This window comes from Lepus europaeus, chromosome X (assembly GCF_033115175.1).
Source record: "Lepus europaeus isolate LE1 chromosome X, mLepTim1.pri, whole genome shotgun sequence".
In the NCBI taxonomy this organism is placed as follows: domain Eukaryota; kingdom Metazoa; phylum Chordata; class Mammalia; order Lagomorpha; family Leporidae; genus Lepus; species Lepus europaeus.
In genome coordinates this window covers 95,123,317-95,144,983 of record NC_084850.1, presented here as the reverse complement: position 1 = coordinate 95,144,983, position 21,667 = coordinate 95,123,317, and the positions used below count along the sequence as shown (strand labels likewise).

Genomic DNA, 21,667 nt, shown 5'->3' with positions numbered 1-21,667 from the left:
GGGGGAAGCCATTGTAATCCATAAGCTGTACACTGGAAATTTATATTCATTAAATAAAAGTTAAAAAAAAAAGAAAATTACAAAGCATTAAAGAAATAAGTAGAAGAAGATACAAAAAATGGAAAATTCTTCCATGTTCATGGATTGGAATGATCTATATCATCAAAATGTCCATACTACTGAAAAGTGATTTTCAGATTCAATGTAATCCTAGTCAAAATACCAATGACATTTTTCTCAGATCTAGAAAAAATGATTCTAAAATTCATGTGGAAACACAAGAGACCTCGGATAGCTATACTGGTATTATACAATATAAACAAAACCAGAAGCATCACAATACCAATTTTCAAGACATACTACAGGGCAGTTATAATCAAAACAACCTGGTATTGTCACCTGTGAAAATTCAACTGTAATGTTTAGTGGTGAGGCCCTTTCTAATCATCCCTATTTGAAGTTCTATGATCTTTCTGTATTTGGATAGCCATATCTTTCTCCCAATTGGGGATATTTTCTGCTTTTTTTTATTGAATGGATTAACTAACTTATTTTGCTCATCTTTCAGGAATTCTCAGGACTCATATAGTAGGTCATTTGATGGCTTTGCAGAGATCCTGGATACTGTTTTTGTTCTTTTTTTATCTTATTATATTAATTTTTTTGTGACTGAAATATTCCAGAAATCCTCCTTTCTAGATCAGATATTATTTCTTCTGCCTCGTCTGGTCTGTTGTTAAGGCTTTCTACTTCTTCTTTTTTTTTTTTTTGGCTTATTGAGTTATTCATTTCTAATATTGCTGTTTGGTTCTTTTTCGGTTTCTTTTTGCTGAATTTCTCATCGATGTAATGCAGTGGTTTTCTAATAACCTTTAATTATCAATATTCTCTTGAATCTCTTTGAGTAACCTAACAATCATTCTTTTGGATTCTTTATGAGGCATTTTGTCAATTTTGTCATTTTTTTATTTTACACAGTCTAATATTATTTCATTGTCATTCTTTTTGGTGAGTCACATTGCCTTACCTACTCATATTTTTTGTGTTTGTACATTGATTTTTGTGTACCTGAGGATACACATATTTTTGTGTATCTGTATTGTTTTGTCACTTTTTTTTTTTTTTGGTTATTGTTGACTGAAGGCTTTTTCCTGGAGATGTGCCTCTGGGTATAGTTTAGTAGTCTGTTTTAGCTTTTTTTTTTTTTTAACAGGCAGAGTTAGACAGTGAGAGAGACAGAGACAGAGAGAAAAGTCTTCCTTCTATTGGTTCATCCTCCAAATGGCCGCTACTGCCGGCGTGCTGCTGCCGGTGCGCCACGCCAATCCGAAGCTTCCTCCTGGTCTCCCATGCAGGTGCAGGGCCCAAGCACTTGGGCCATCCTCCACTGCCTTCCTGGGCCACAGCAGAGAGCTAGACTGGAAGAGGAGTAACTGGGACAGAACCGGCGCCCCAACTGGAACTAGAACCCAGGGTGCCGGCGCCACAGGCGGAGGATTAGCCTAGTGAGCCATGGCGCCAGCCTGTTTTAGCTTTAGTTCCAATTAGATTTTGAAGTGTATTCTCCTGATTTCTTTGTTTTTATTGTTGATGGTAGCCATAGTAGCCATCTAAGATGAACCTGTGGCTCAGTATAGTCACTGAGATCCCTGTTACTCAGGTCCCCAGCCAACTCCCAAGGGAGGGGCTTGGGAGCAGGACTTACTAGTGCTTTTGGTGTGCCTAGAACAAGACTCAATGACCAGGATCGAATTTAGGCACAATAATTGCACAATCAGTGCTGGCTAAAGTAGTTGAATGGTCTTAGAGACTCTGCCCAGACCCAGAACTCCAAGAGTTGCACTAATACTGGGTGAAGGAGGCAGGTCCCATAGAGACTGTATGACATCATGGCTAAATCTATGAGAATGTCTTTAGCTCTGTGGCATTAGGATAAGCCTCCTTGTGCCACTCTATGGGCTGTGTTTAGTGCAGAAAACTTAAACCCTAGCAACAAGTTAGCAGCAGCCACCTTAATATAGCAGTTTCTTTTTGAGGCAGTGGAGCCCTGAGCCCCATAATGGGCCTGGGTAGAGCACAGAAACTCTGAGTCCCAAATCCCAGCAAGCAATTATGATGTGTTGTGGTAGGCATGGCACAGACAGCTCAGTTCCAAGTCCCAGTGAACAAAGTGCTGTTGTTCTAGGTGGGGTATGTAAGGCATAAGACAAAGCCCCAAGGACATGACCTCTCTAGGACCAGAGATCTCTGTCCCCTGTTTATTGGATGGATAGGTGTCCACAGTGACACCTAGGATGTACACAATGTAACATCTCTAGATGTTGTCAGTTAGGGCAGGGATAAATCCCCCTTGGTCTGGGTAGATGATCTTTCTGATGTGTTATTGAATTCCATTGGCTAGAATTTTATTGAGGATTTTTTTCATCTATGTTCGTCAAGGAAATTGATCTGTAATTCTCTTTCTTTGCTGCATCTTTTTCAGATTTAGTAATCAAGGTGATGCTGGCTTCATAGAAAGGATTTTGGAGGATTCCTTCTCTTTTAATTGTTTTGAATAGCTTGAGAAGAATTAGAGTTAGTTCTTCTTTAAATGTCTGACAGGAGTTGTATACTTCGGCACACATTCCCACTGACATACCCCTAAGGGTAAAGCTAAAAACTTGCCATGGTACTCCAAATCCCTTAAACTGAGTGGCACTAATGCCATTTTACATGTTAAAGCGATCATATTAAGTGTGTAACTGATCATATACATAGTATTGTGTCAAAGGGATCGCATAAATAAGACCAAGTCTCTGGTAATACAATAGGTAGAATTAAAAAGGAGAGAATGATCCAACATGGGAAGCAGGCCACACATCAGACTCATAGAATGACCAATAGCACTCTGACCTCAGAATCAGCCCTTAAGGCATTTGAAGCTGGCTGAAAAGACCATGATAGCATTTCAGGCATGGAAAGGCAAGACACTATATCAAAAATTGATCTATATAAAGCGTATCTGTGAGTGAGATCCCAGTGGAAAAAAGGGTCCATCAAAGAAGGATGTACTCTTCTCTGAAGGGAGTAGAGAACTTCTACTTTACTTATGGCCCTGCATAAATACTGATGGAGTTTTTTTGTCTCAAAAGGCTTCCATAGCCTTGGCAGCTTGTAACAAGAACCTCGGGTGATCACTGATGTCATAAATAAGTGTGTCAGTTGTTAAATAAACAACAGGAGTCACTGTGCACTTACTCTCCCATGTAAGACCTCTGTCCTTAATGAGTTGTACTATGAGAATTAACTCTAAGACTTGTTCGAACAGTGCTTTATATTTTTTGTATCTGTGTGGGTGAAAACTGTTGAAATCTTTACTTAGTACAGAGTTGGTCATCTGTATATAAAAATAATTAAAAATGAATCTTAAGAATTGGATGGGACAACAGGCCAGTCCACTGCAGTGGCTTTCAATGTGGTAAGCCTGGGCTTCAGCAGAAGTCAGCTTGTGAAGAGCCCTGGCAGCTCTGCCAAGAGTTGGATCACTGGAAATGGACCTGCCCTGGAGTCGAAGGATGCCCAGGTCAGAGCCACGGATCTTATTGGCTCTAAGCTGAAAAGCCCTTCACTCAGCCCAACTTCCAAAGTGACCACTGCAGCTGAGGGGATGGTCAAGTAGGGTCAGCAACATTGCAGGCAGAACTGTACATTTCTTGTTAGAGATGCCCCCTGCCTTTACCTGGCCAGCTCTCCTCCCAGGCCAGCCAAGTAATGAAAGTCAACAGAGTGCCTTCCCCTAGGAGGTTCACACCTCCCTTAGGATATACCCCATGTGAAGAGATAGATAGGTCTGGGCCTCTTAACTTACAAGGCGTAAAGCCCACCAGATTATTATCAAGCCCCTTCTATCAGGTTCTATTTGCCTCTCAATCAGAAAACTTGATTGTAGCTTAGACAGCACCTTTCTTAGCTCCTCTAATAATGACTCTGTCCTTTGTTCTAGGCCCTGTCTAGCGCACTTGGGCCTCATTCCTTTGTAATCATAACCTCTACTCTACCACCAATGGCTCTACTCCCAACCTGTGTGTACTGATGGTCCTCTTCCCCACTTAATGCTGTATAATTGTTCAAACCTGGTAAATGCCACTCTTAGGATCATTGGTTACTATCCTCACCCTGTCTTTTATGACCTTGTCTAAATATGATCAGAGTTGGCAAAGTTGGAAGGCTTCCATAGCCTTGGCAACTCATGACGACAGCCTAGGGTGGTTACTGGCACCATAAACTAGAGTGTCAATTTGTTGGGTCAAGAACAGGAGCCACTGTGTACTTGCTCCTCATGTGGGATCTCTGTCCTTAATGTGGTGTACATTGTGATTTAATGCTATAACTAGTACAGAAATAGTATGTTTCACTTTGTGTTTCTATGTGGGTGCAAACTGTTGAAATCTTTATACTAAATTGATCTTCTGTATATAAAGAGTTTTGAAAATGAATCTTGATGTGAATGGAAGGGGAGAGGGAGCGGGAGAGGGGAGGGTTGCGGGTGGGAGGGAAGTTATGGGAGGGGGAAGCAATTGTAATCCATAAGCTGTACACTGGAAATTTATATTCATTAAATAAAAGTTAAAAAAAAAAGAATTGGATGGGAGAGAGACTAGGAGGCGGGAAGGGAGTGGGGGTGGGGATAAGAAGGGGGTATGGGGGGAAGAACCACTATATTCCTAAAGCTGTACCTATGAAATTCGTGTTCGTTAAATAAAAGCTTTCTGAAAAAAAGAAAGAGAATGTTAACTCAACAATTCATTCATTGTTCCTAGTTCAGTCTTGGGCAAGGATGAACTAGAAGATGTGATTGTCTGCAGTAAACAAATCCTGAAGTGGTCCACAGGACTGCAAATTTGATGTGATACTATGTCCATGATTATTATATGTTATATGGTAAATGAATTTTTCAGGTGGAGTTGGGTTAATAATCTTTTTGCTTTGAGTTCATCAAAAGGAAGAATATTAAATTGGTCTCATCTAATAACACTAACTATTTAAAATATTTTTCTCTGGCTTAAATAAGAAGAGGAAGTCAGGAGATTCTATGCTGAGAAGTATTTGACACTCTCTTCAAAACCTTGCTGGCTTTAAAGATGAAGAAGTCCACATGCAAAGATCAGAGATTAGCCTCTATGAACTTAAAGTGACTCCTGGTTTCAGGTAGTAAAGAAACCCAAATTTCAATATTAACAACTGCAAGGAACTGTACTCTACAAACAACCTGAATGAGGCTGGAAGTTTATCTTTCTCAGAGCTTGCAAAGAAGAGCTGAATATCAGTGACAACTTGACCACATTGTGGTTCTAAACAGAGAATCTAGTTGAGGCCTATAAAACTGAGCTAATAAATGTTTTTTAAAAGATTTGTATATGCACTTGAAAGGCAGATTTACAGTGAGAGTGAGGGAGAGCAACAAGATGAGAGATCTTCCATCCACTGGTTCACTCCCCCAAATGGACACAATGATCAGGGCTCATCCAGGCCGAATGCAGGAGCCAGCAACTCCATGTGGGTCTCCCACATAGGTTGCAAGTGCCAAAGCACATGGATTATCTTCTGGTGCTTTTCCAGGCACATTACCAGGGAACTGGATCAAAAGTGGAGCAGTTGGGACTTGAACCAGCACTCATATTGGATGCCGGTGTCACTGAGCCATAATGCTGGCCTTCTGGATATTCTTTTAAGTTGCTGAGTTGTGGCAACTGGTTATGGACTAATAGAAAATTAATACATGATCATATTTCCCCGCTGTCACAAATTAGAAGTTTTCTGGATTTTTTCCTTTTTAATTAATGGAATTTATTTTTTCTCTCAATATTTTCCCTTTTATTTTTTATCAACATAAATACAACAAATTTCATGTATTTCAAGGATACAATCTAGCAGTATAACCATACTTCCCTCCCTCCAAGCATCCTCTTCCTTCCTGTTTAAGAAAATGGCAATAACATACTTTCAATTTACTTTATAATCACAGACTTACCTCTCTACTACATACAGTGTTCAGAGTGAAAATTAGAAAGATCAGTGTTCTGCAGGAATATAGATAAGGGCTATAAACAATAATCAAATCACAAATGTCAATTTCATTCTTATACACTCAGGTTATTTTCAACTTTATATAATACCTACCACAAATCAGAGATGACAAATGATATTTGTCTTTTGTGGTCTGGCATATTTCACTAAGCATAATGGACTTCACTTGCATCTATTTTGTTGTCTTTTGCAACAAGATGAAATTTATTTTTGAGCATCTTTTGGTTTTAGGAAAATTGATCCAGAAGTACAGTACCTCTTTTCCCAGATGCATTAGCAAGGAGCCAGATTAGAAAAGGAGCAGCCAGTACACAAACTGGCACCCTTATCGGATGCCAATTTTGCATGTAGTGGCTTTACCCACTACACCACAATGCCTATGCCATTTGTTATAACTAATGAGCCATTATCAGTGCATTATTAATTAAATTCCATAGGTTATATTCATATTCACTCTGTGTTGTATGTTCTGCATGTTTTGGCAAACATACCCACCATTTGCTATGTTTACCATTACATTATTGTACAGGATAATTTCACCATTTTAAAATTACCTCGTTGTTCACCAATTATACCTTCCTCTATCCTGTTATCTCTCAGGGTGCATTTTCAAAGGAAGTTGAAATTGAAAGTGGAGCCAGAACTTGAAATCAGGCATTCCCACATATGTGGGAATATCAAGCAGCATATTAAGCACTATGCCAAGTGCTCACTTCTTTAATATTTCTTTTTTAAAAAAAAATATATATTTATTTGAAAGGCAGAGTTAAAGAGAGACAAGGGCATACACACACACACACACACAGAGAGAGAGAGAGAGAGAGAGAGAGAGAGAGAGACTGAGAAAGAGATCCTCCGTCTGCTGGTTCACTCATGAAGTGGCCACAATGGCCAGTGCTTTACCAGGCTGAAGCCAGGAGCCTGGAACTCCATCCAAGTCTCCAACATTGGAGGCAAGAGCCCAAATATTTGGACCATCTTCTGCTGCTTTCCCAGGTGCATTACCAGGGAGCTGGATCAGAAGTACAGCAGCTGAGACTCAAGCTGGTGCTCATATGGATGCAGGAGCATTTCTTAAAGACCTAAAAAACAGGAAATAAATTACAAGAAATTCAATTTTTTTTGTATGTGGGAGTCCTTAACTTTCTCAATTGAAGGATAATTTCACTGAATGCAGAATTCTAGGTTTATGAATCTTTTTTCTCTTAGCACTATAAATACTGAGTTCTGTTTTCTCTTTCCCTGCATGGTTTCTGAGGAGGCATCAAATGAATTTTTACTTATGCTCCTTTATATATTAGGTGTATTTTTCCTCTGATTTCATTCAAGAATTTTATTTTTGCTTGATTTCCCTGCACTTTGAATATGGTATGCCTAGAGGTATTTTGGTTTGTTTTTGTATTTTGTTTTATTTTTGAATTTGTCCTGCATGGTATTCCTTGAGCCTCCTGGATATGTGGCTTGGTGTCTGACATCAATTTGAGGAAATTCCTTTCATTATTGCTTCAAATACTTCTTCTCTTCCTTTTTGTTTTCTTCTTTCAATAGTCTCATGACATGTATATTACTTCTTTTTTTAATTGTCCTATAGTCTTCAGATATTCTTTTCTGTTTTACTTTTTTCTCTTTGATTTTTACTTTCAGAAGTTTCTATTGATCATTCTTCCAGTGTATAGATTTCTTTCTCAGCCATGTCTAATATACTAATAAAGACATAAAAGGCATTGTTCATTCTTTTTCTTTAGTTTATTTTTATTATTTCTTAGAATTTCCATGTCTGCTTAAAATACTCATATTTTCTTGGATGCTTTCTACTTTTTATATTAGATCCTTTAATCATATAAATCACTGTTATTTTAAATTTCTGGTCTGATGTCTCTAAAAAATCTGCCATACTTGAGTCTGATTTAGAATTTTACTTCATCTCTTCAAACTCTGTCTTGTTCCTTATAGGTATGTCTTTTAATTGTTGAAATGATGCATTGAATAGAAATAATTTGAGTAAATGGAACTTTAATGATGTGGTGATAAGGTGAGAATGCATAGGGAAATGTTCGATGGTCCCTTAATTACATAATGATAAAAGGTTCAATCCAGTAAAAAATAAAGCAAATACTAATTGATGTCAAATGAGAGACTCTAATAGAATAATAGGAAGGGTCTTTAACATCCCAGTTGCAGAAATAGCAGGTCATCCAAACATAAAATCAATTTATAAATAGCAGAGGTAAATCGCATCATAGATCAATTGGATTATACCTAACAGACATCTACAGAACATTTAATCAAAATACATATTCTTCTCAACAGTATGTGGGACATTCTCCTGGAAATATCAGTGGTAGGTCACAAAAGAAGTCTCAATGCATATTTAAAAAATAGACACTATGTAGTGTATATTTTCTGATCACAATGCAGCACAATGAGAAATCAATAATAAAAAAACCTGGAAACTACGTAAGTACAAGGAAAGTAAACAATGAAGAAATTTAGGATGAAATTTAAAAATTCCTTACAATTAATAAAAATGGAAGCACAGCATACGAATATCTATTGGATATAGCAAAAACAATGTGAAGAAGGAAGGCTAGCATTGTAGCACAGTGTGTCCAGCCTCTGCTTGCAAGCCTGGCAACCTATATCAAAGTGCCAATTCAAGTCCCAGTTGGTCAACTTCCTATTCAGCTTGCTGCTAATGCACCTGGAAATGCAATTGGTGATTGTCCAAGTACTTGGGACCCTGAGACCCATGTGGGAGACCCATGTGAAGCTCCAGGCTCTTGGCTGGGCCTGGTCCAGCCCTGGCCATTATAGCCATTTGGGAGGCAAATCAGCAAATGATTACCTCTGTCTTTCAAATAAATAAATCTTTAAAAAATGAAGTTGGCTATTTGTGAGCTCATCAGATAAATAATTATTTTTAAATTACTGAGAGAGAAGTATATACCATTGGATACCTTCATAAAAAAAAGAAAGATCTTAAGTAAATAATTTACCACAGCACCTTAAGGAACTAGAAAAACAAGAACAAAACAAACTGAATATTAGTAGAAGCAAAGAAATAATAAAAAAATAACTCAGAGCCCAAAGAAAGTATTAAAAAATCAGTGAAACAAATATCTGATTCTTTGAAAAAAAATTAAAATTTGCAAGCTGGTTATACTAAGAGAGGAGCTTCAAATAATAAGATTAGAGATGAAAATGGAGACATTATGACTGACACCACACAAACACAAAGGATTGTTAGAGATTACTATGAACACACATCTATTGCTGTTTAGGGAACATTTTATTAATCTTTAAATTTAGTCTTAAGGTTTCCAAAGTTGCTTCTGTTACTGATTTCTGCTTGTATGTTATTGTATCAGAGAAGATACTTGTAATTATTTCAGTCTTTGAAATTTATTAAGACTTCTGATTTGGCCTAACATGGGATATAAAGCAGAGAACATTCTATGTGCTGGTTAGAGGAAAGTGTATTCTGCAGCTATTGATTAAATCATTCAGTGATTTGTTAGGTCCCATTGATTTGGATTGTAGTTCAAATATGATGATTCTTTCCTGATATTCAGTCTAGATGAGCTGCCATTGCTGAAAGTAAAGTATTAAAGTCCACTTCTCTGACTGTATTGTAGTCTATTTCTCCATTTATATTTAATATTCTTTATATATTTATTTATATATTTGGGTACTATCCTGTTGGGTTTATATGATTACAATTGTTGTGACCCTCCTCATCTCTTTTTTACAGTTTTTTTTAACTTAAAGTCTATTTAATCTACTATAATTAAATATATTCCTGTTCTCTGTGGTTTCCATTTGCATGGAATATCATTTTTAATCCCAACTTTCAGCCTGTGTGGGTACTTGCATGCAGCAAAACTGAGTCTCCTATTAGGAGCATATGTAAACTGCACACATGCGGCCAGGAAGGAAGTAACGCCAACTGGGGAGCTGCGCAGCCGCGCTGCAGTGGAGGCGCGTCTCCGGCGACATGTCTCACCTGCCGATGAAACTGCTGCGCAAGAAGATCGAGAAGCGGAACCTCAATTTGCGGCAGCAAAACCTCAAGCTCCGAGCAAGGGCCTCAGATGTGAACCTGTCAGAACCCCAGAATGGAGATGTGCCTGAAGCAGCAGCGGCAGGTGGGAAAGCTAAGAAGTCCCTGAAACGTGCCACAAGTGTGAGCCTGTCAGAACCCCAGAATGGAGACGTGCTTCTGAAGCAGCAGTGTTAGGTGGGAAAGCTAAGAAGTCCCTGAAACACGCCACGAGTGTGGGCCTGTCAGAAACACAGAATGGAGCCTTGACTAAAGAAACAGTGAAGAAAGTAAAAGTTAAAAAATCTCCCCAGAAATCTGCTGTGTTAACCAACGGAGAAGCAGCAACAGAGTTGCCCGATCCAGAATCAAAAAAGAAGAAGAAGAAGAAGAAGAGAAAACTGGTGAATGATGCTGGGCCTGATACCAAAAAAGCAAAAATTCAAGAAGAAGGCACCAAGGCTCCTACAGAAACAGAAGACAGTGTGGAAGCACCAGATAGTGTGGACGCAGCAGACAATGAGGATGACAGTGAGGCTCCCAGCCTGCCCCTAGGACTGACAGGAGCTTTTGAAGATACTTCATTTGATTCTCTAACTAATCTTGTCAATGAAAACACTCTGAAGGCAATAAAAGAAATGGGCTTTACAAACATGACTGAAATTCAACATAAAAGCATCAGACCACTTCTGGAAAGCAGAGATCTTCTAGCAGCTGCAAAAACAGGCAGTGGCAAAACCCTGGCGTTTCTCATCCCTGCAGTTGAACTTATTGTTAAGTTAAAGTTTATGCCCAGGAATGGGACAGGAGTCCTTATTCTCTCACCTACTAGAGAACTGACCATGCAGACGTTTGGTGTTCTTAAGGAGATGATGACTCACCATGTTCACACATACGGCTTGATAATGGGTAGCAGTAACAGATCTGCTAAAGCACAGAAGCTTGCCAATGGGATCAACATCATTGTGGCCACGCCCGGCCGGCTCCTGGACCATATGCAGAATACTCCTGGGTTAATGTACAAAAACCTACAGTGTCTGATTATTGATGAGGCTGATCGCATCTTGGATGTTGGATTGGAAGAGGAATTGAAACAAATTATTAAACTTTTGCCAACACGCAGACAGACCATGCTCTTTTCTGCCACACAAACTCGAAAAGTTGACGATCTGGCAAGGATTTCTCTGAAAAAGGAGCCTTTGTATGTTGGTGTTGATGACGATAAAGCTAATGCAACAGTGGATGGTCTTGAGCAGGGATATGTGGTTTGTCCCTCAGAAAAGAGATTCCTTCTGCTCTTTACATTCCTTAAGAAGAACCGAAAGAAGAAACTGATGGTCTTCTTTTCATCTTGTATGTCCGTGAAATACCACTATGAGCTGCTGGACTACATTGATTTGCCTGTCTTAGCTATCCACAAAAAGCAGAAGCAAAATTAACGTACAACCACATTCTTCCAGTTCTGTAACGCAGATTCCGGGATATTGCTGTGTAGCAGCAAGAGGGCTGGATATTCCTGAAGTTGACTGGATTGTTCAGTATGACCCTCCAGATGACCCTAAGGAATATATTCACCGCGTAGGTAGAACAGCCAGGGGCCTAAACGGACGAGGGCATGCCTTGCTCAGTTTGCGCCCAGAAGAATTGGGTTTCCTTCGTTACTTGAAGCAGTCTAAGGTTCCATTAAGTGAATTTGACTTTTCTTGGTCTAAAATTTCTGACATTCAGTCTCAGTTTGAGAAGTTGATTGAAAAGAATTACTTTCTTCATAAGTCAGCCCAGGAAGCATACAAGTCGTACATCCGAGCTTATGATTCCCATTCTCTGAAACAGATCTTTAATGTTAATAGCTTAAATTTGCCTCAGGTTGCACTGTCTTTTGGTTTCAAGGTTCCTCCCTTTGTTGATCTGAATGTGAACAGCAATGAAGGCAAGCAAAGAAAGAGAGGAGGCGGGGGTGGGTTCGGCTATCAGAAAAACCAAGAAAGTTGAGAAGTCCATAATCTTCAAGCACATTAGCAAGAAACCGACCAACCGCCGGCAGTTCTCTCACTGAAGACACATCTTCCTTTGATCTTGAGTAACTTGGTCCTGGAATCAATTTTTTTTTCCGTTTCTAACAAAGGAATTTTTGTAGCCTTTAAATTTGAACTCAACTAATGAGTGTTCATTGGCTCAGGTTGCAAACAATGAACGCTGTGATTTCCAGCAAGTCTCTTGTATTTTTGAGATTTGGGGGCATATAAAGCAGACTTTAATTAATTTCTTGGTTGCCCAAGGGCAAAGCAAGGAATTTTTCTCTTTTCTGATGATATGGTATATTGATTTTAAATATACTTCCCTCTTTATGTCATTGTTTTAATGTAACTTTTTGTACCTTGCCCTCCTGATAAGTAAGGTTTTTTGTGGCATGAGTTGCTAGATACCAACGTGCTTTTAAAGTGACCTCGGGTACAGACAGATGGTGATGATGCACAAATAGTCTCAATTTACTGTTTTGGTGGTAGTTGTTCGCTAGACCTTCTGGTGTTTCTGACCCCTCCTGAATGCTGCAGTATGAAAGCAAAGAGCGAGCTCTGGGAAGTACCTAGGAAGCACCTTAGGATAAAGGTGGTGCAACTTTTACATAGTCCTGATTTTAAAACTATGAACCTTTGAACCTCTCAGTATTAGAGCGTGAGATACAAGCTATTTGAATATGGAGGGGAGTGGGAGGTGTAAGGTTGAGAGGACTGATCTCATTTGCATAAATGCAGGTATATTGTGCTGTTCATTGTGGTGACTCAGCAAAAAAGACCTTTCTGAGAAACAGTGGTTATTCTCATTCCAGTGTTACTCATGCAGTGGACTGGATTTTGGTTAGGCTTTCCAACTTGGCCCAGTACTTGGAAGACCAGACAGCTATCTGGAGACTGAAAGCCAACCTGCCTGTATACAGGGCTTGGCCTGCATTACTGTTAGTGAGAAAGAGTAACTCTTCCAGGTCTGTGAAAGAAAAAATAGGTTGGCAGTGAAAACCGGAAATGAACAAAGTCATAAAATAGCAGTCAGTGCTGTAGTGAGGTTTTTTGTGGCAGGAACACTTGCTTTCAGTTTTGTGTAGTATGTACATACAAAATAAGTATATTTTGTGGTTCAAAACCAGAGTATCTAGCATAGTTTTGCTGTTTGGCCAGCTAATATTTAAAGTCACATTAAGTCCACTGAGACCAGGAGCTGCAGAGGAAACGGTTTGATAAGTAGCATTTCAGGATGAAAGGACAACCCAGTGTTCCACCTCTGCACTGGACTACTGTCTCCCTGGCTGGACCTGACCAGGATGTTACACCTTGGCTGCAGGGCTCCCGGTTTCTTCACTCCTGATGCTTAATAACTATTTCAACAGGATCTTGTTTTTCTTGCTTTGTAAATAATCATGTTTCAAAAAATACACAAAAGCAAAGGGAAGACTGAATCACTAAACAAGAGTGAGCATAAGCACTCTTGAGATTTTGGTGTGTGACCTTCCAGATTTAGGTATGTGTATTCATAGTTTTTTTAATTTTTTTGTCAAAATGAATTCATGCTTCCCTATTGTGACCATCTTGTTTCAAAGCATATTATTTTCCTATGTCATTAAATAATCCTGTCCATCTTGTAAAAAAAAAAAAGCAGCATATGTTTGGATCTTATTTTTAATGCATTTAACTATTGTATAATTTTGAATTGGAAAACTTAGTCCGTTTGCATTTAACACTATTATCAGAAGGAAACAACTTACTCTTGCTATTTTCTTATTTGTTTTCCAGTTATTGTGTAGATTTTTTGTTTCTTCCTCTCTTGTTTACCTTTGTGTTTTGATGTTTTTTGATTGTGGTAAGGAGTTCTTCCTTTCTCATTATTATTTGTGTATCTACTGTAAATTTATTCTTTTTTTATTTAATGAATATAAATTTCCAAAGTACAGCATATGGATTACAATGGCTTCCCCCCCCATAACTTCCCACCCGCAACCCTCCCCTTTCCCACTCGCTCTCCCCTTCCATTCACATCAAGATTCATTTTCAATTCTCTTTATATACATAAAATCAGTTTAGTATATATAAAGACTTCAACAGTTTGCCCTCACATAGCAACACAAAGTGAAAAAATACTGTTGGAGTACTAGTTATAGCATTAAATAACAGTGTACAGCACATTAATGACAGAGATCCTGCATGATATTTTTTAAAAAAGATTGATTAATTTTCTATGTAATTTCCAATTTAACACCAAGGTTTTTTTTTTTCATTTTCAATTATCTTTATATACAGAAGATCGCTTCAGTATATACTAAGTAAAGATTTCATCAAATTTATTCTTTGTGGCTACTCTGTAGCTTCCATAGAAAATCTTAGAGCTATTAAAGACTATTTTAAGCTTACAGCAACTTATGTTTAATTGAATACTTATATTACTGTTCTAGATTTTTACCCCATTATAATTTGTGATTTCCTTATCATTTTTTTCATTTTTTTTCTTCTTTTAAATTTTTAATTAGTTTTTAACAGATTCAGTGTGATTTGTAGATATAATTCTAAGAACATAATGATATTTTCTTCCTCTCTCCCCCTCCCTTCTTCCCACCCTCTTTCCTTCTCCTTTTTCTTTTTTTTTTTAGTATTTGAGATAACATTTTAAATTTACATTACAATAAAAAGGCTTAAAATTTCATCAAATAAGTTTAACAAGTTAAAAGCTATTTAAAAGCTATTTTAGTCGTAATACAGACAATGGCTTTAAACAATAATTAAAGGGGGAAATGACCGTTTCACCCATATAAATTTTTTTTCATGGCATTTGTGCTTTTATCTTTTTTATTTTTTATTTTTTAACTTTTATTTAATGAATATAAATTTCCAAAGTACAGCTTATGGATTACAATGGCTTCCCCTCCCATAACTTCCCTCCCACCTGCAACCCTCCCCTTTCCTGCTCCCTCTCCCCTTCCATTCACATCAAGATTCATTTTCAATTCTCTTTATATACAGAAGATCAGTTTAGTATATATTAAGTAAAGATTTCAACAGTTTGCCCCCACATAGCCATATAAAGTAAATTTTAAAGTATTCACAGATCATTAAAACTATATTGGCATAACATTCTTAAGCATTGGTTTCACAAAGTTATAAAACAATGTTTTACAAAACTATATTTGCAGTAATAAAGCAGACATTTCATTCTTTATCTTTTTTTTTTGAATTTTAGCTCCCAAATATGAGGGAAGACATGCAGTTTTTGTCTTTCTGGATCCGGCTTATTTCACTCAACATAATGTCTTCCAGTTGTGTCCATTTTGCTGCAAATGTTAGGAACTCATTCTTTTTTTACAGCTGAATAATATCCCATTGTGTATATATGCCACATTTTCTTTCTCCATTAATCTGATGATGGACACCTTGGTTGGTTCCAAATTTTGGCTTTTGTGAACAGTGCTGCTATAAACATAACGGTGCAGGTATCTTCTTTGATACATTGTGTTCAAATCTTTTTAATGTATACCCAGTAGGGGGATTGCTGTCAAGTCTATTTCTAGTTTTCTTTTTAAGAAATCTCCACACTGTTTTGCACAGAGGCTGCACTAATTTGCATTCCCCCAATAGTGTGTAAGTGTCCCCCTTTCTCCACAGTCTCACCAGCATTTGTTACTCTGTTTTATAACTGACACCTCTAAAATACAAAGGATTATAAGAAACTACTATGAAGAACTATATGCTAATAAACTGGGAAACCTCAAGAAATGAATAAATTCCTGGATTCATTTAACCTACCAAGATTAAATAAAAAAGATATAGGCAATCTAAACAGACCCTTAACAAGCAGTAAGATTAAAGCAGTAATCAAATGTCTTCCATCAAGGAAAAGTCTGGGACCTGGTGGCTTTACTACTGAATTCTACAAAACATTTAAAGAGGAAGTAACTCCAATACTCTTGAAACTATTCCAAATTATTGAAAAGGATAGAATTTTTGCTAAACTCTTTTTATGAGGTCAGCATTACTTTGATATCAAAACCAAATAAAGACATGACATGAAAGAAAACTATAGACCTATTTCCTTAATGAGCATAGGTACAAAGATTCTCAAAAAATACTAGCAAATAGAATCCAAAATATCAAAAAGATCAGAAATCATGATCAAGTGGGAATTATTCCAGAATTGCAAGGGTGGTTCAACATTTGCAAATCAATAAATGTCAGAAATCATATCAGTAGAATGAAGAACAAAAATGATATGGTTGTCTCGAAGAGGAGTAAGCATACTTATAAATTAGGAATAGTATACTTGACAAATTAGGTATAGAAGGAACATTCCTCAAAATTATAAAGGCTGTATATAACAAAGCAGCAGCCAGTATCATACTGAATGGGGAAAACTGAAAGCATTTCCCCTTATATCTCTTATTAAGTGTCCCTCTATCCCCCAGCCCCTTCCAGCCACTAATAATTATTGTTGTATGTTCAAATTGAGATTTCTTTTAACTTCCATATATGAAGGAGAACATGCAGTATTTGTATTTTTGTGTGTGGTTTATGTCATTAACTCATGTCCTGTATTTCCATCCATTTTGCTGCAAATGACAGACATTCATTATTTTTGGATGAATAATATTCTATTGTTTGTTTCTTCATGCTGATAGGCAGCTTGATTGATTCCTATCATGATTATTGTGAGCAGTGCTGCAAAAAACATGGTGATACAGTTATCTCTTGATAAAATTAATTTATATATATATATATTTATATATATACAAAGTAACAGGATTGATGAATAATATACAAGTTATATCTTTAGTCCTTAAGGAATCTGAGCACTGTATTAGTTTTTTTTTTTTTTAAAGATTTATTTACTTGAAAGTCAGAGTTACACAGAGAGAGGTGGGTCACTCCCCAATTGGCCGCAACGGCCGGAGCTGCGCGGATCCGAAGCAGGAGCCAGGGGCTTCTTCCTGGTCTCCCACGCGGGTGCAGGGGACCAAGGACTTTAGGCCATCCTCTACTGCTTTCCCAGGCCATAGCAAAGAGCTGAATTGGAAGAGGAGCAGCCGGGACTAGAACAGGCACCCATATGGGATGCCCGCACTGCAGTGGTGGCTTTACCCGCTGTGACACAGAGCCACTCTACTGTGCAGTAGAATTTTAGCTTTTTGATACTAGCCATTCTAACTGGATTGCGATGTTACTTCATTGTGGTCTTGAGTTGTATTTCCATAATGAATAATAAGATCCAGCAGTTTTTGCGTATACTTTTTGATTTGTATCTTTTTTGAAAAATGTTTGTTCAGATATTGTGCCACTTCTTAAATGGATTGTTTCCTTTTGTTGAGATTTGACTTCTCTACATGTTCAGTAGATTAATCATTTATCATATGAATGTTTCTAATTACTTTTTCACATTCTGTAGGTTGTCTTTTCACCCTGTTTGTTTCCTTTGCTGTGCAATAGCTTTTTAGCTTTATGTAATCCCATTCGTCTAGTTTAACTTTTAATTTCTGTGCTTTTGAAGTATTAGTAAAAAAGCCATTGTTTACACTGATGTCTTGAGATATTTCCCCCATTTTCTGCTAGTAGTTTCATAGATTTAGATATTATATTTATATATTTGATCTATTTCTTGTTGCTTTTTGTATAGAGTGAAAAGTAGGGAGTATCATTTTTATTCTTCTACATATGAATATCCAGCTTTCCCAACACCATTTATTGAAAAAGTTATACTTTGTTCAGTGTATTTTTTCACCTTTGTCAAAGATCCACATGTGGGTTTATTTCTGGAATCTCTTTTTTCTGCATTAGTCTATGTATCTATTTTTGTTTGCTTCATTTTTAACTATTTTATTTATATAAAGGGAAAAAAGTTCATGTATTTCACATATACAGTTTTAAGAACATAATGATACTTCCCACTCTACCCTCATTCACTCACTCACTCACTCACTCACTCACTCCCACCCTCCCTTCTCTTTCTTTTCTTATTTTTCTTTTAATTTTTGAAATGACATATTTTCAGCTTTTTTAATAACCACAAGTTTAACCCACCACTAAATACAGAATTCAACAAGTAGTAAATAGAAAAACCACTGGTCCATGGGGCCAGCGCGAGTAGGTTAATTCTCCGCCTGTGGCACTGGCATCCCACATGGGCGCTGGTTCTAGTCCTGGCTGCTCCTCTTCCAATTCAGCTTTCTGCTGTGGCCTGGGAAAGCAGTAGAAAATGGCCCAAACACTTGGGCCCCTGCATTCGCATGGGATACCTGGAATAAGCACCTGGCTCCTGGCTTCACATTGGTGCAGCTCCAGCGGTTGGGGCCATTTGGGGAATGAACCAATGAAAGGAAGACCTTTCTCTCTGTCTCTCCCTCTCTCAATCTGTAACTCTACCTTTCAAATAAATAAAAAAAATCTTAAAAAAAGAAAAAACACTATTCCTGAGAGTATAGATAAGGGCTATAAACAAAAATCAAATCTCAGAATGTCAATTTTCCTGATATATATTACATTTGATTGTATTCGGTAAATTACCACAAATCAGAGAAAATATATTTGTCTTTTGGAGACTGGTTTATTTCACTAAGCATAATGATATCTACTTTTATGCCAGTATCAATGTTGTTTTAGTTACAGTAGGTCTGTGTTAAGTCTACAAATCTTATAATGTTAGGTCTCCAACTTGATTCACTTTTTTCAGTGTTGCTTTGGCTATTTGATTTTTTTTGTGCATCCATATGATTTTAGGAATGTTTATTCTAGTCCTTTGAAGAATGACATTGGTATTTTGATGGGGGTTGCATTTAATCTGTAAGTTGCATTATATATATATATATATGTATATATAATATATATGTATATATTATATATTATCTATATACATATTTCAATAAGCTGTTTTTTATTTATTTCACTTAGCATAATGATCTCTGATTTCATCCACGTTGTTGCAAGTGACAAATATCACATGATCTCACTCATACATTGACTTAAAAATAGGTGATCTCATGGAAATTAAAAAAACAAAGATGAGGGCTGGCGCCATGCCTCACTTGGCTAATCCTTCACCTGTGGCGCTGGAATCCCATATGGGCACCAGGTTCTAGTACTGGCTGCTCCTCTTCCAGTCCAGCTGTCTGCTGTGGCCCAGGAAGGCAGGGAGGATGGCCCAAGTGCTTGGGTGCCTGCACCCGCATGGGAGACCAGGAAGGAAGCACCTGGCTCCTAGCTTCGGATCAGCTTAGCTCTGGCTGTAGCGGCCATTGGGGGGTGAACCAATGGAAGGAAGACCTTTATCTCTGTCTCTCTCTCTCACTGTCTAACTCTACCTGTCAAATAAAAAAAAAGAATGAAAGAATGCTTACTTTGGGGGGTTGGTGTAGTGGCACAGCAGGTTAAGTCTCTGCCTGAAACGCAGACACCCCATACGGGGGCCAGTTCGAGATCCAGATGCTCCACTTCCAATCCAGCTCCCTGCTTATGTGCCTGGGAAATCAGAAGATGGTCCAAGTGCTTGGCTTCCTGCACCCACGTTGGAGACCCAGAAGAAACTCCAGGATTCTGGCTTTGGATCAGCCCAGCCCCAGCTGTTGCAGCCATTTGAGGAGTGAACTAGCAGATGGAAGAGCTCTCCCTCTATATTTCCTTCTCTCTATTTCTGTAAATCTGGCTTTCAAATAAATAAAATAAGATGGTTTATCAGAGGCTGCTGGGGGAAGTGGGGAGGGAAGGATGCAGTAAGGTTGATTGATTGGTACTGGGTTATATTTAGATAGAATTAAGAAGCTCTGGGATTTTATTGCATAGTAGGATAAAGTATATTTCTCTATAAGCATGCATTTTTGATGTTTTTGCTACAAAGAAATGTTAAATGCTTGCAAGGATATATGTATTTATCCTGACTGGACATTGTACAATGTATATATGTAATCAAACATCACATTATACCCCATCAATGTGTATATTTTTATGTCTGCTAATTTGTTAAAGAAAAAAGAAAATTATTAATTCTACCAATCCATGAACATGGAAAATCTTTCCAATCATTTTCATGTCTCGCTCAATTACTTTCAGTAGTGTTTAGTAATTTTCATTGTAGAAGTCTTTCACATTCTTGGTTAGATTTATTCTAAGATTTTTTTTTGTGGTTATTCTGAAAGGAATTGCTCTCATGTTTTCTTTCTCAGCAAAATTTGGCAGTGCTGTATAAAAATGTATTGATATTTATGTGCTAATTTTATATCCTGCCACTTGATGGAATTAGTTTATCATTTTTATTTGAGTCTTTAATTTCATCTATATATAGAATTATTTCACAAGCATATAGGGATAATTTGAGTTATTTCTTTCCTTTTTTTCTTTTTTTTTTTTTTTTGACAGGCAGAGTGGACAGTGAGAGAGAGACAGAGAGAAAGGTCTTCCTTTTGCCATTGGTTCACCCTCCAATGGCCGCTGCGGTAGCGCACTGCGGCCGGCGCACCGCGCTGATCCGATGGCAGGAGCCAGGTGCTTATCCTGGTCTCCCATGGGGTGCAGGGCCCAAGCACTTGGGCCATCCTCCACTGCACTCCCTGGCCACAGCAGAGAGCTGGCCTGGAAGAGGGGCAACCGGGACAGGATCGGTGCCCCGACCGGGACTAGAACCTGGTGTGCCGGTGCCGCAAGGCGGAGGATTAGCCTAGTGAGCCGCGGCGCCAGCCTCTTTCCTTTTTTGTATGCTTTTTATTTCTCTTGCCAAATTTCTCTGACTGTATTTCCAGTACTACATTGAATAATAGTGGTGAGAATGGGCATCTTTGTGTGTTTTAGGTCTTATAGAAAAATTCTTTTTTCCCAATCAATATGATATGCTGAGCTTTGTTTCCTCTATGTCTACTTTATTGAATACTTTAATCATGACTACATGTTGGATTTAATTGAATGCCTTTTGTGAATCTATTTACCTATTCATATGTTTTTATCCTTCATTCTGTTGATGACCACATCATCAACATCAATTTTAGGTATTGATTTGTGAATATTGAATTATCCCTGCACTCTTGGGATAAATCCAAGTTGGTCATAATGGATAACTATTTTGATGCACTGTGGGATTTTATTTGCTACCATTTTGTTGAGAATTTACTGCATCTTTGTGCATCAGGGATATGAATCTACAGATTTATTGGAAGGGTGTGTGTGTGTGTGTGTGTGTCCTTTTCAGGTTTTGTTATCAAGGCAATGCTAGCCTCATAAAATGAGTTTGGAAGAGCTTCTCTTTTGTATTTTTGTGAATATTTCAGAAAGAGGATTGTTTTAGAAGATTTATTATTTATTTGAAAGGCAGAGTTAAAGAAAGGGGAAGACAGAGAGGGAGACAGACATCTTCCATCCACTGGTTCAGTCCCCTAAATGGCTGCAATGGCCAGAGGTTGGCCAGGCTGAAGCCAGGGGCCTGGAATTCCATCTGGGTCCCTCAAACAGGTAGCAGATGCCCAAGTACTTGAGCCCTCTTCAGCTGCTCTCCCAGGCACATTAGCAGGGAGCTAGATTTGAAGTAGAGCAGCTGGGATTCAAACTG

General features: G+C 37.9%; 2 protein-coding genes across 3 annotated transcripts in view; both read left to right on the top strand.

Moving 5' to 3' along the window:
- Window positions 1-21,667, top strand: part of KLF8 (KLF transcription factor 8) — a 296,444-nt gene that overhangs the window by 114,720 nt on the left and 160,057 nt on the right. The gene's annotated exons all lie outside the window — the stretch shown is intronic.
- On the top strand, window positions 10,023-12,412 carry LOC133753092 (ATP-dependent RNA helicase DDX18-like). The gene is given in 4 exon segments (XM_062183474.1): window positions 10,023-10,211; window positions 10,304-11,597; window positions 11,599-12,079; window positions 12,081-12,412. Coding segments are annotated over 4 exon segments (2,007 nt in total). The 5' UTR covers window positions 10,023-10,060; the 3' UTR covers window positions 12,162-12,412.